Raw genomic sequence first — 13006 nt, forward strand, 5'->3', positions numbered from 1 at the left:
GTGGGGTTTGGGAAGCGCGGTGCCAGTGGGCAGTGGCTGTGGGTGGGAGTAGTTGGCAGGTTGGGAGCTGGGGGCTGAATCCTGGTGGGCCCCCTTGGAACAGCCTGTAACAGAGCAGGCTGCCCCTGGAACAGGATCCTTATAAACTTGCCAGACTGCTGCTATGTAGGTGGTTGTTTACAAACCCAGAGAATATGCTAATGTAGATTATCCCTGTTTGTGACCTGGAAAACTGTGAGGGGAGTACACAGCGTGGTGTCTCTTAGACTTAGCATCACCTCTACTTTACTAAATGAGTGTGGTACAGACAACTGGGCTGATTAGCAATTAACAGAACATACTCCATGTGAAAACATGCCTGGTGAATAAATTAACATCTCTTAAAAATAACTTTATTTTTAAGGATAGATCTGTTATGAATAGATGGTGAACACAGTTGTCTGACTAGAGAGCAGTAAGCTAGGAGGGAAATTCTCTCACTTCTCCTTCCCCAGAAGAATAAACTGTCTCACCACCCAACAGTTGCCCAAAATGTACTTGCTATGCTTACTCAAGGCATAAAATAAAAGCCTCCTCTTGGTGTGTTTTCCCCAGAGGGCTTCTTCACGTCCCATATCCTGTCTGGGATCTGTTCTGCCCATCGTGCCTCGTAGATTCCTCTTGGCAGAGGAGGGAAGGAGAAGGGCTCCCTGTCTGCTTCTGGAAGAATCTCTGTCCCACCAGGGAGGCACAGTTCAGATGCTTTGTATCTTTCAGCCACGTTTCTGATCCGACAGCTTCCTTTGCTCTTCAGGCATCCTGACTGCAATAGTGCACCCCAGAGCTGTGCAGGGGCCACTGGCCAGGCACTGAGGCTGCTCAGAGCAGGATGCTCCCATGCTGTGTCAGGGCAGGCTTTGAATTTGTATGCAGTTAGTTAGCTCCTGAACTTGTCAGGAGAGCCTGAGCAACCTCCTCTGTCAGGGTACAGAGGAAGAGATTCTGAGGTTCCAGGTTGCCCAGAGCTCTAGAAGAGGTCTGAAGCATGTCATTCAACCCGCAGTCTTCCTGCTGGAAGAAAATGGGATGTGTTTTCCTGTTTGAGACTATGTTGGGCTTTTGTTTGTTTTAAATAAACTTTAAGATCATTGCCAGCAGATACATTTTGCTTTTTTTGTTTTATTATTCTGCAGAAAACAAGACTCTCACTTCAGTTGTGCTCCTGACGGGGTCAGTGACAAAGTATTTTTAGCAGACTCGGTAACTCTTGTGCAGCGCGTTCATGCCTCGCTTGTTCAGAGCTGCAGTTGCTTTCTCAACCATGCGTTCGGGGCTTCTGCCAAGACGCCCAGGGTACTGCTGCTTCGTATTACAAGGTCCTGCTTTGTCAGGGCAGAACTCAGCCTGGCAGGGCTGGAGCTGGTCTCTGCTAACATAACTCCGCGGTACGGCATGTCCGGCCGGCAGCGGGGTGCGGGGTGAGACCGTGCGCTTCCCTCGCCGCGCACCCAGCATGGAGGGCTCGCTGCCTGCCTCCCAAACCGTACGTCTCGGGCTTTCTCCTTTCTCGGTGTTAGGGTTGTGCGTGCGGCCGCTTTGCTCTGCAGGGACCTGGGTCCCCAGCGGATGCCCAGGCTCAGCACTTGTGTTTGCTGCTGGAGTTTGCTTTTTAAAAATCAGCCTGCAAGCTGCTGCCTATTGCAGTGCCAGAGGGTTGAATTCAAGCGTCTTCTCTCTGTCCTCTCATGAGACTGACTTAGACTTCTTTCCTCTGCTGTTGCTCTGTAGTAAGTGATGTTTGTGGCCCAGCTTGGGCTCAGTATTAAACCAGGGAAAGCTGCTTGCACTGCTGAGGTGCTGTTTGTCTTTAAAGTGTTTGATCTGTTCCTGCTGCGGGGGTAGAGATTTTGGGTTGAGAGATTCTCCATGCATGCAGAGAATCTGCGGTTTGAATGTTTTAGTGATCAGAAAAGATTCTAATACCAGAACTCCATGACTTTTGGGCTTACAGTTAGAGCTTCTCCAGTTTTGGTAAGTGATTCCTGCCAGGGAGCTTTGAGATCAGGCTTCCTCCTGATAGTCCTCCACAAAGTGTTCTGGAATTTGTCCCAAACGGCACAGAACCTGGACAAGTTGTCAGGAGGTGCCTTGTACATATGGGGTGAGCAGTGGAGGAAACCTGGCTGAGATCAACTTCCAGTAATGTTTAGAATCTCTTTAGCATTTAATGGTTGTGTTTATTGGACACTAAGGCAGTTCTAGGGAACTTCCTCTTCTTAAGAGAGAAACATGCTTGGTCTTGAAAGCCTGCGTGCATATCCCAGTTTCACTATCGTATTCGGTTGGCTTTAAAATTGGGTGCTTCGTGAATAAAATAGCAGTGAACCGCACAGCAGTTCCCGTCCTTCCATCTAAAGGAAATTCCATCAGTCCTGGCATTGCTGGAGGCATTAGCACTGTTTTCTCTCCCCGTTGGCACTGCGGTGCTGTGCTCAGCGATCCTCCTGCCCCTGCCCACCCTGGCTGATGCGGGCGGTGCTGGAAGCAGGATCTCCTTGGCTGTGGGGTCTGTGGGTCTTGGGGCACGGGACCAGCCCCCAGGGTCACAGCAGGTCAGCCCGGAGCACGGCTCCTGGGAGCAGCCGCAAGCAGCGCTTGCGGGGACGAGAGCTGGAGAATGCCCCACTGTGCCGGGCCGCATGCGTTCATTCCCGGGGGACAGAGCTGCATTGTTGGGACAAAGAAACGTGAAAATACTGAAAGCATTCAAACTCTTTTCTTTTCATTCGGGGAGCCTTTTTGTTTTGTGGAGCTCTGCTGGGCGGCCAGAGCAGCATGTAGAGCCACTGACAGAATTTAGAGGTGAGCTGAGAGTAGAAAAGAAACCCTGGCTTGGGTGGGTTTTGCTTTTATGCAGTTTACAAGGAAGGGGGTTATATTTCCAGATGAGAGATTACCAAAGCAAGGCTGAGATGCCTGGAGAACTAGTGCAAAAGATAAGTGATGACTGGACTATTTAAAAGGAGACTATATTTTAAGTCACTCTGTTTTCAGCTTTTTCTGTGGTATGTACTCCATTTCAATGACTAATACTTTGAGTTTTAACAGTTCAGGTTTCATGTGTCATCTGCATAGCACCAAGTATGTGGGTCTTCAGTACCTTGCCAACAAAGCCAGGAAAGATCAGGTTTTCTGTTATTCATATTCCTATAGTTTAAGGAAATGTGGTTTAAAGGGAAGAACTTCTGTAGTGGGAAAGAGATGGTCTGTGTGGTCTTTTATAAGCTGTCAATGGAAAAAAATAGCACAGTGCTGTGTACTTTAAAAGAACCAAACAAAAACGTTTTTATAGGTCATCTGCAAGGAAGAATTATGTATTTGTTGTTGAAAACAACTTTGAGTTGCGGGTTTTCTTTTTTTGTAAAGCACAACAATGGGTGTTTGGGGGTTTTGGGGCTGTTCTTTTCCTGTGGTTTTCGTTTTGTTGGTTTGTTGGTTTGTTTGTTTAAATACTGTTTTGACATTCTGCTTTCCCCAAGGCCACCACGAGGTACCAGCCCAGGACAGTGACTTGACTTACTGTTCAGGATGCTTTGTTATTGCTCTTCAGGAAGGCGCAGCCTCCTCACATCAACCAAGCTATTAAATTTGCAGGATGTTATCAATTGGAGTCTTCTTTGTTACCAGTAACTCAGAGAAGGTGGCTGTTAACATGGCCAGGGCAAACAGTGGTTCATTTGTTTACAGAACTAGGGTCATATTCTGAACAATTTGATTGCTGGTCAGAGTTCCCTGAACTGTGAAAGGACAGATGTAGAAACAACACATTCGTGGGTGTCCAAATGCACAAAGCAGCACCCCAGGAGCCAGTTCTGCAATGGGTGCAAAGTGGGACACAAACCAATGGAAAAAGGTCAGAGCCAGGAGCATCTTCCTGAGCAGTCTGTAGTATTAAAAGATTTTTTTAATCAAATTACTTTAAGAGAAATGCAGAAGCAAATGCTTCCTGCTTTATCAAGAACTCGATTCCAAAGACAACATCAATTTAGCCATTTCTTCACCATCAATAATGCATCAGTTTGGATTTAAGGTCACATATGCTACAACCCATAGACTAGTATTTGGAAAGGAATGGGATGCTAATTTGGGAAAGATTGATGGAGAAGACAAATATAACCTGACAATACTCAAACACGGATGCTAGTTTCTGCAACAGCCAACTGCCTCTTGAGGCTGTGGGGAGGGACAGAATTTCCTGCTGGCAGTGGGTTGAGCTTGAACACATCTTGATTTTATCATTATACAGCTCTGCCGACATACGATGGTTTGATATGATGTAATTTCTGAAGCTTCTGGATAGGATCACAGTGAGCAAAGGTTATCAGAGCTCGTGACTTTTGGATTGATCAGTCAGTGAAGTCACTCAGGATGTTTTTTGCCAGCCACTGACTTCGCCAGCCTCCTGTGCATGGTGCACGCAGTGTGCACACAGAGATGGGATAGTTGTTTTGTTCAGCGCTTGCTCTGAAACCTGCAAGAGCAACAGTATTTTCTTTTGTCTGAAGTCATCCTCGTAATCAGTGGCCCTCTTCATAGTTTCCATTCATGTCTTGGGTTTGTGTTCTAGAACGTATTCACATCTTATTTATGGCTCAGGGGGAATCTGCTTTCCTCCACACCCAGTCTGTTGTGACATTATTAGTTCTAGCTGTGTTAGCTTACTTCAGAAATCATATTATGCAAATCTGATGGATGGGCTTGCTGAATTATGCGTGCTGCTATCAGCAAGTTTCATCACCTTTTCTGGGTTTAGGATTTTTGTAGAAGTTTGGTCAGTTTCAAATACAGCTTAAAATTTTCAGTTACGCTGCGACTTTCCTTTCATCAGAAGAGCATTCGGGAGCAAAGAGAAAGAAAAACATACTGCTTTCCAGAGGAAGTACGTCTGTAAATGCTTTCCAGAGGAAGTACGTCTGTAAATGACAGTGGACATGAAGCTCCTTTAGTAATCAAGAAGCATGTTCTGCAATTACCTTTCACTTTTGAGCTGAGAGCAGAGCTATCAAATTCAATGTATCCAAGCCATTTTAATGAATGTAAGACTTCAGATGTATTACCGAGTTCACAAATTAGCCTGTGTCAGCTAGGCTGTAGTAACCCATCGTGTCCTGTGCCATTGCACACCCTAAGCTTGTTGCAAGGTAGGAACAAAATCTTGAATCTCTATCTACAGACTTTAGGTTCAGGCCAATGCAGCTGCCTCACAGTGGCCAAAAGAACTCACATCTTCAGATACTGTGATTGGCACACAGCAGCTCAGTGTGTCAGTGGTCTTTGTGGACGCTTTAAGGAAGTTCAGTCACTGAGTGGCACTAACCAAACCACCAAGACAGTTGCTGAAGGGTGAGAAGATGCTTTTTGGGTTTTGGTTTGGTTTTTTTGTTTGTTTTTTTGTTTTTTGTGGTTTTGGTGTTTTTTTTTTCCTTCTACTTATGTTTTAATAAGAAAAAAAAGTGAGAGGGTAGAGTTTGGTAGTTCAAAAATTTTTAATAGTGTGATAACCAGAAATAATCAATTTGATACATAGATAATCCAATAAAACTGAAAGCTGATGAGTGAAATTTTGTTTGGTAGAAATAAAAGCGATTTCAGTTACAGCTGCTTGCCGTTACCTTATTGGTGAAAACAGTGTCAACAATGAAAGAAATGAGTTTTTGGGGGTAGGCGTATTCTGTATCAGTTAAACTTACATAGGACACTAATGGTGTTTGTGACAGCAGTGTTGAGAAATGACACACCAAGCCTAGTTGGAAAATCTCATTTCATCACTGTGCAGTTTTATGTTGCAGCTTTATTGGTAAACTTAATCCTTTGTGCAGACTGGGCAATGTGCCTTGATTGGGCTTTCTGCTGAGCCAGAGCAATGGTGCAGAGCATGCTAGAAGCCTTTAGTATTTTACCATGTCAGGAAGAAGGGAGATAGTTTTATATGTGGAGATTTCTGACAGGTTAACTAATTAATTGCTTATTTAAAAAAAAATAATTACTGAAACATCCTGGATTGTGAGTTTTTCCTGTACCTGGAAAAAAGGACAGGAATGGAGCCTGCGGACAGGTGATCTTCCTCCCTTCCCAAGGAGTGCCCAGGGCTGCCTCACACCGCCTGTATGTGGAGCGCTGCAGCCCCGGGCCAGTCCATGGCCACTGACCCATGCCAGGGCCCAAGCACAAGCGAGTTGGCACAGCTACAGTCTACCCTCCCCGGGAGGGATCAGCCACATGCGGCACGGTGCCAGGGCTACCCCAGCTCCCGGCAGCTCCTCCTGCCCTGGCTGTTCGTGAGCCTCCTCAGACTGGGCAGCGTGACACGGGGGTGCCTTGGGAAGTGATGTGAGGGACAGTGAGCATGAGACCGGCAGTGTCAGAGGGCTGACCCGGGCAGTGGCTGGCCAGGGCAGACCTTGGCCAGTGTGACTCCTGATCTCCAGATGTTTCTCTTGGAGGAACTGCTTGGCCTCCTCAGGAATGCAGCAGCCAGCGTGTAAGTGCAGGCCAGAGGGAACACAGAGCCTGTAGCTAGGCAGGATTGAGCTCCACTGCAGCACAGATACACCAGGAGGGATGGACAATTGATTCCTCATGAGGAAGAAGAAAGTGAGTTACCCCCTTCCGTTCCAGACCAGAAAATTTCTGAGTTGATCTTCTGCCACCAAGCTAGAATTTTCTTCTTCACTCTGCTTTAGTGGGATATAATACAGTTTTGCATGTGCTTTGGATGGAAGTCCTTAAAGTTCCGTTTTGCATTTGGAAGTGGAGCTTAATCAGTGCTAAAAAATTAGTGTAAAGTGAGGTTTTAGATAGCTGTAGGACTAGACAAGCTCAGCAAATACTTTCTGAAGTTTCTCCTCACTAGGTTATAAATACTGAGAAGTCATTTTCTAAATAGATACTGTTCTAACCATGTATGCAGATCTGGTCTGGTAGCAGTTTGGCAGGCAGCACCCAGAGTTCTCATCACTGCTGTGGGAAAGTCCCTGTGATGCAGCAGTAATGGGGAGGGTGCCTTCGGAGAAGGGACCTGCAGGATCTCTCCAGGCCTGTTCACAGCAGGTTCCCTCTCCAGCCTAGGTCCTGGAGCCATATGCTGGCTAATAACACTGGGCTGTGGTTGGATACCTGATGGCACTTCATTCTCAGTGCATCCTCAGGACCTTCCTGGCCTCTCCCTTGACGTTGAGGGTGTTGGCATCATTTGTGGTAAACTGGTTACAAACAGCACCATCAGTACAGCTGCACTTCAGGGCTACAGGATACAACAGCTAGGGACTGGTCTTTCTCTCATTATTAAAGTACTTGTAGAAACATTTTGAATACTTCTGGAAATGTGTGTGGGGAAAGGAAGGACTGGTTTTCTTACAGGGGTTAAAAGTAGGGCAGCAAACTGTGACCAGGGAACACAAGTCCTGTGGAGAGCATCCTTGGAATGAAATCTGAAAAAAGACAAATACAGTCAATCCTGACTTTATCCCAGTAGCTAGGTACAGAGGAGGGAACTCCAGTTCTGTGCAGTGACTTTGAAGTCTAGGAGCTTAAATTAGAAGGCAAATGTTAAATAATGCATTAGCTTAAAGTGCTTCTGATCAAAATGGTACTTTATACTGTTAGATTGTTGCGGCATTTATAATCACACAGGGGTTTGTAATTTGTATATGCCAGCAAGGAGGTGGATTTAGCCCTTGTCCCTGGCAGTAAGCATGGGAACAGGCTGTTGGCTTTCAGTTTTGGGGCTAATATGGATCAAGCCCAGGTACCTGTGAGTAGGGAATGCAGCTGTGCAGAAACTTCCTAATCACCATGTAATAAACCAGAAAGCCTTAGTCAAGATTTTTCCTTGCCTTATTAAACTGGTATTTTCCGTGTGGCTAAGTACAAGGAAAGTTGTACTCAAAGCTGGGACCCACAAAGAAGCAGTGATGCAGCCCTAGTCAACGATGGCCGTCGTAGAGGCTGTGAGACGGGGAAATATCACTGTTCCTCATTGTGTCATGCAGCACTTCCCAAACTGAGGGGAAATGTTTTCAGATGAGTTGTGTCTGTTACAGCTCCAGCATCGAGGATCCCATTTAGCCTGACTTAGAAAAAGCTGCAGAAGTGAACTGCTCTTCAGGAGGGAGCTGATGGAAAGGGAGGAGGATGACAAATCTTGTTGATGGATTCAAGTGCTGTACCAGGAATAAGGTTTGCAGTGTTAGTAAGAGGTTTCTGCAGATCCATGTTTCTAGGGAGTCCATGGTTTGCTTAAGGAGTTAAATAAAATGTTTGAGCATCTTCCTGCCTGCTGTCTGTCCGAAGAGAGTCCTTTGGAGCTGATGTGAGCATTAAGTACATGTAAAGCAGGTGGTTTGTTCTTTATAAACCCACTTATTTTGGCTTTATCTAGGGGGGGATTTCCTAGTTTAGAAGAAAGCTGAGCCTGTTACTTTTCAAGCAGATCAAGAGAATTATGAATTCTTTGGACTTTAGGAAGAATGTTTTCTTTCTGAAGTCCCCAGAATGAGTTGACTGCTGTTGAGCATGCAGTCCCAGCTGAACTCTGGTGGTTTTAGTCCGTGGGCTCCATGTTTAGCTGCTGACGCATAGCTCTGTAGCTGAACTGGCAGAAAACCCGCTAGATAATATAGATTACTAATTTGAAAATTATGACAGCTTTTGTAATGATGTTGCTATTTTACAGTTGCCAAGTGGGTAATAGTAATGTATGCACTGTACAGTCCACGTGTATTCTGAGAGATATTCATATTACATTTAGTTTGGTTATGCAAAAGTATTTATAATGTACAACCACAGGTATAGTCAGGCACAGAAAGTACATGATGAAGGAATTGACTGAAGTTAAAAAGCTGTCACTGCTGTGAGTATCGAGTGTTACGAAAACAAAAAGCTAAATACATATCCATGCAATAGCTGGATAGAATACTTATTTAAAAAGTGTTGGCTGCCAGGCAAGTCCTCCTCTCTTAAGGTTTAAATAAACAATTGTTCCTTTGCTTCTCCCCTTCTTTCCTTCTCCTCATATATATGTATCTCCTTCTCCTCTTCCTCCTTCATAGAACAGTTTGGGTTGGAAAGGACATTAAGATCATCCAATTCCAGCCCCCCTGCCATGTGCAGGGACTCCACAGTAGACCAGGTTGTTCCAAGGCTCTGTCCAGCTTGGTCTTGAACGCTGCCTGTGTGCACACTTCCATTCCTTCGTTACTCTGCCTGTATACACATGTACATGCACCCCCTGCTTTCTGCTTGCTCATCTCCTTCCAACCCTGCCTGCCTGGTTACTAGTGCATAGACTGGAACTCGCTGTGCATGGGGCAGTTGTGTGTGGCATTTCCCCATGGGCTGTGCTTCCTCTCGTGGCCAGCTTTCCACCTTCAGCTGCATTGGCTCCTTTACCCTGTGCAGCTCTGCATTCCGCTTTCCTTAGGTGGGAGGACTGAAGCTGCAACATCATATGTAAATGTCTGATCAGTGCTTAACAGATTCTATATTTGAAGTATTAGTGTTGAAGCTATTGAGAGTGACACAGTGACAGAAGCAGGTTCCTCAGCTGGCTTTTTATCATTAACATGGGGGATTTGTGAGCTGTATGCCTACTATGGGCCTCCTTTGAGGACAGTCGGGTAGAAATCTTTTCCTGATGTAACTAACTTAAAGTTGTCCTTCTTTATAACTACACTCGGAAGTGTGAAACATTTCCAGATGTGTAAAGAGACTGAAGGTGTATTGCAGAAACCCTTGTGTACCTGGAAGTCATGAGCTTGCCTTGGTCTAACTCCATTCTCAGTAAGACTTGTCTTACACATGCAGTTTTGCTTGAGTGAGTTTGCCCTGCATTTGTCCCTGTATAGGGAGCTGAAGGAGCCCATCACTGGTGAGGACCCTCCAGCCTGGTCTGACATCTGTGATTGGTTATGTCAGTGCTTGATGCAAAAGAGACTAAGATGTGCAGTGTGACACGTCTGAGGTCACCTTTTCTCTACAGCCCAAGCACCACTTTGGGGAACAGCACAGTGAAGGCAGCATCACAACTCAGTTCTTGACTCTTCCACCAGTTTCTCACTCTCTGGCTTCTTATTTCACATTCCTTAATACTTGGCAGCATTCCTGTTTCCTCAAATGTCTGGATCTAGCCCCTGTTGTATTTTTTCCCAAAATGTTTTGGTTTTAAGGGGTTTTAGAAAGAGTTCTCATCATGTTACAGGGGTCATGTGAGCATCTAATCTCCATAAGTTTTTAAGCTGCATTAGAGCTCCTTTGCTTCCTCCACCACCCCTTCTCTCTCCAGCTTTACCAAGTAACTTCAGGACAGAAATGCTGTAGAATGCAGACGGGTGATGGTCACTGCACTGTGGTGGGGCCTGCAGGTGAGCTAGGGTGCTCAGTGCCCTTCTTGGAGCTCTCTTGGTTTATGAGGCTTTTTCTGCTCTCGGCTGGACACCAGGAACTGTCGTTGTCCCCCACAACCAAGGATTGGTCCCATCATGTGGTCCTGCTGCAGTGGCCACTGTCTCCTGCGCAAGGCCAGCTCCACCGGACCGCTGCAGTGGTGACCTGCCAGAGTTGTTTGAGTTCTCTTTTCACAGAGGAGTAACTGTCGGTGCTCATTTTTAGGATGTTTCTATTGCTTCCTGGGTATAGAAGCCTGCTTGTAGCAGCACCAAGCATCAGCATGCTGTTGCTGCCCTTGAGGGAGGTAACAGAACGCACTGAAGAAAACGCGCATTTCTCTTCGCTGAGGGGTGAGACTGGTTTCTCTTGATGGAGGTAGTACTCAGCCTGGTAGGTTGGTTTTGGTTTTATTGCTCTGTAAATCTCGTGAAGACTCTATGATTATATGAAGGAGACTAATGAGCATATTTTCATGTATTTTCATAGATCTGTTTGTTGCTTTATACAGTGAAATGATCTATCTGAATAGTAGTGAAATTCCTGTGAGTCAGGCTGGGTTGAACCCAACATAAACTGCTTCCCAAAGGTGGCTAATGATGTTCTTTTCTGCAACAGAAATTTCACCTCCCTTCCCTCTCACCTCTTTTAGGTGGGATCTGCTATCATCAATAGAAATCTCATGGTTTCGCAGTATACTCGCTTGGCCTTGGTCAGTGAGGAATATCAACATTCCTTTTCAAAAGCCTTCTTTACCATAGCTCCACTAGGCTGAATGTTGTCTGCCTCTTGCTAGAGAAGTGCTCCATGACCAAAGAATCCCAATATCTAATATACCCATGAGGTAGTAACTTTTTTAGAAATCCTCTTACCATTTAACCCTGAGAATCGCCACAGAGAATTTTTAATGAAAATCTCAGTTGAATTAGATTTGCTGTGATTTCTAGGTCTTGCACTCATTTTCATGGCACTGCATTGAAGTATCAAATATATGGTGATATGGTCAGTTGTATAGTTTTCATTTCCATTCCTGTTCTGTGCACGTTTCTGCTCAGTTACTGCCGCTGTGTGTCCTGGGATCTCTCCCTAGCCACAGACCTGCTGAACAGGGAATGGCTCTGAGCAGCTGACGTTGTACAGGGTGTCAGGGAACACAGCTCTGCTGGTTCTTGTTGCTGCATGTTCGTGCTGAGCAAAACGTCAGTGAACTCCAGTGCAGAACCCAGATCTGTACTGGAGCAGTGCAGTACGTTCCGCTTTGGTGGCTGCATGCAACCCAGTTGCGGGATTGCACCACATGCTGGTTTGATTGCTACCCTCCTTTTTTCCTGTTCCTTCATCCTTTGCCCTTTGTATCCTATTCTCTAGCACTGCAGAAATGCCCACAAAAATGCTTTTGTGGATGTATCCTTTAATATGTCCATACCGAGATGGCTTGTCAGACGTTGCTGCTTGTTCTATGTAGTATTTTCATTCTCAATTCCTATTCTAAATGCCCCTTACAATATACTTTATCATAATGCTTTTCCAGAAATGCCATCTAACGTACTAGGTTAATTTAAGGCAATGGGGTTTTTAGCTTTTTTTCCTCTATCTATGGCTCCTACAGAACACATTTTCAGGTTTTAATTCCTCCTTTTCTCTCTTTTTTTTGTTTTCTAATGACAACTGAATTTTGCTCTTAGGAATCTTTTCTTCCACATTGCCCATGCTTTGAGTCCATAAGGGGTTTTCTCGCATTATGTATATTTTCTGAATTAACATTTCAGTGCACAGGCTCTTCACGTTGCCTGTGCATTACTGTGAGTTAAGAAAATGATCTAAAAAAAAAGTCAAACCAAAACAACCCAACCTTACCAAAGCCAAGCACTGCAATGTCTGATAGAGCCTCTGACAGATATTTGAGCCCATCTGGCTCAAACAGATAGGCAAAAAGGAGAGATACGTCCTTGAATCCTGCTGGCTGCAGCTAGGCTGCATGGCTAACGCCGCAGGAGGCCTCTGAATGGCCACTTCCAGTCTGTGGATTTGGCAGTTCCTGGTATTTAGCCTTGGGAGCACCTTGCACACTCTGAGTTAATGGTTCTGAAGACGTCAAACTTCGATCTTGACTTTGTGATCGTCTGCCTCTGTCCTAGGTGAGTAATGATATCTGCTGCAAACAGGAACTATCAGTGAGACAGGGAAAAAGCAAGGGGAGAAGCAGCCATGAGGTGAGGGTTGCTTTTTAAAGACATGTCTGAAGGGTTAATGTTTGATGGCATAAGGTGCTGTGGGTCAGAGCTGTCGCAAACAGGGTGAGGAACCTTTGCTTTACATCTTCCAAATAAGACAGTACAACACCTTTCCTTTGACGGGGAGGTCGAGGGCATTGGTTAAGAAGCAGTGAGAGTTCTTCGTGCATCAGTGACAGCTGTGGTTAAAATGCTGCTGCTGGCTCTGTACTTGAGTCCTTCTGTGACAATTACTTCCTAATTAGAGTTTCAGCCTTTCAGGAGATCGCATTAATTTTCTGAAGTTTGATTTCGCCATTATCAAATAGCAGTGTTTCAGTGGTGCTATAAATAGGGCATACCTCTATTTG

General features: G+C 45.3%; 1 protein-coding gene across 9 annotated transcripts in view; it reads left to right on the forward strand.

The window, feature by feature from the left end:
- TMCC1 (transmembrane and coiled-coil domain family 1) overlaps positions 1-13006 on the forward strand; it is an 84761-nt gene that overhangs the window by 48416 nt on the left and 23339 nt on the right. Inside the window, exon 1 of one of the 9 annotated variants that reach the window (XM_062636087.1) lies at positions 671-1522. The exons of 7 other annotated variants lie outside the window; for them this stretch is intronic. In XM_062636087.1, coding sequence (XP_062492071.1) covers positions 1493-1522 — 30 coding nt within the window. In that variant the 5' untranslated portion in view covers positions 671-1492. Of the gene's footprint in view, positions 1-670; positions 1523-10779; positions 10816-13006 lie in introns of those variants that run through there. One more of the 9 variants, XM_062636096.1, reaches the window with a different exon arrangement.

Source organism: Pezoporus occidentalis, unplaced genomic scaffold (genome assembly GCF_034315485.1).
Source record: "Pezoporus occidentalis ecotype Australia unplaced genomic scaffold, CSIRO_AGI_Poc_V1 ctg114, whole genome shotgun sequence".
NCBI classification, from domain to species: Eukaryota; Metazoa; Chordata; class Aves; order Psittaciformes; family Psittacidae; genus Pezoporus; species Pezoporus occidentalis.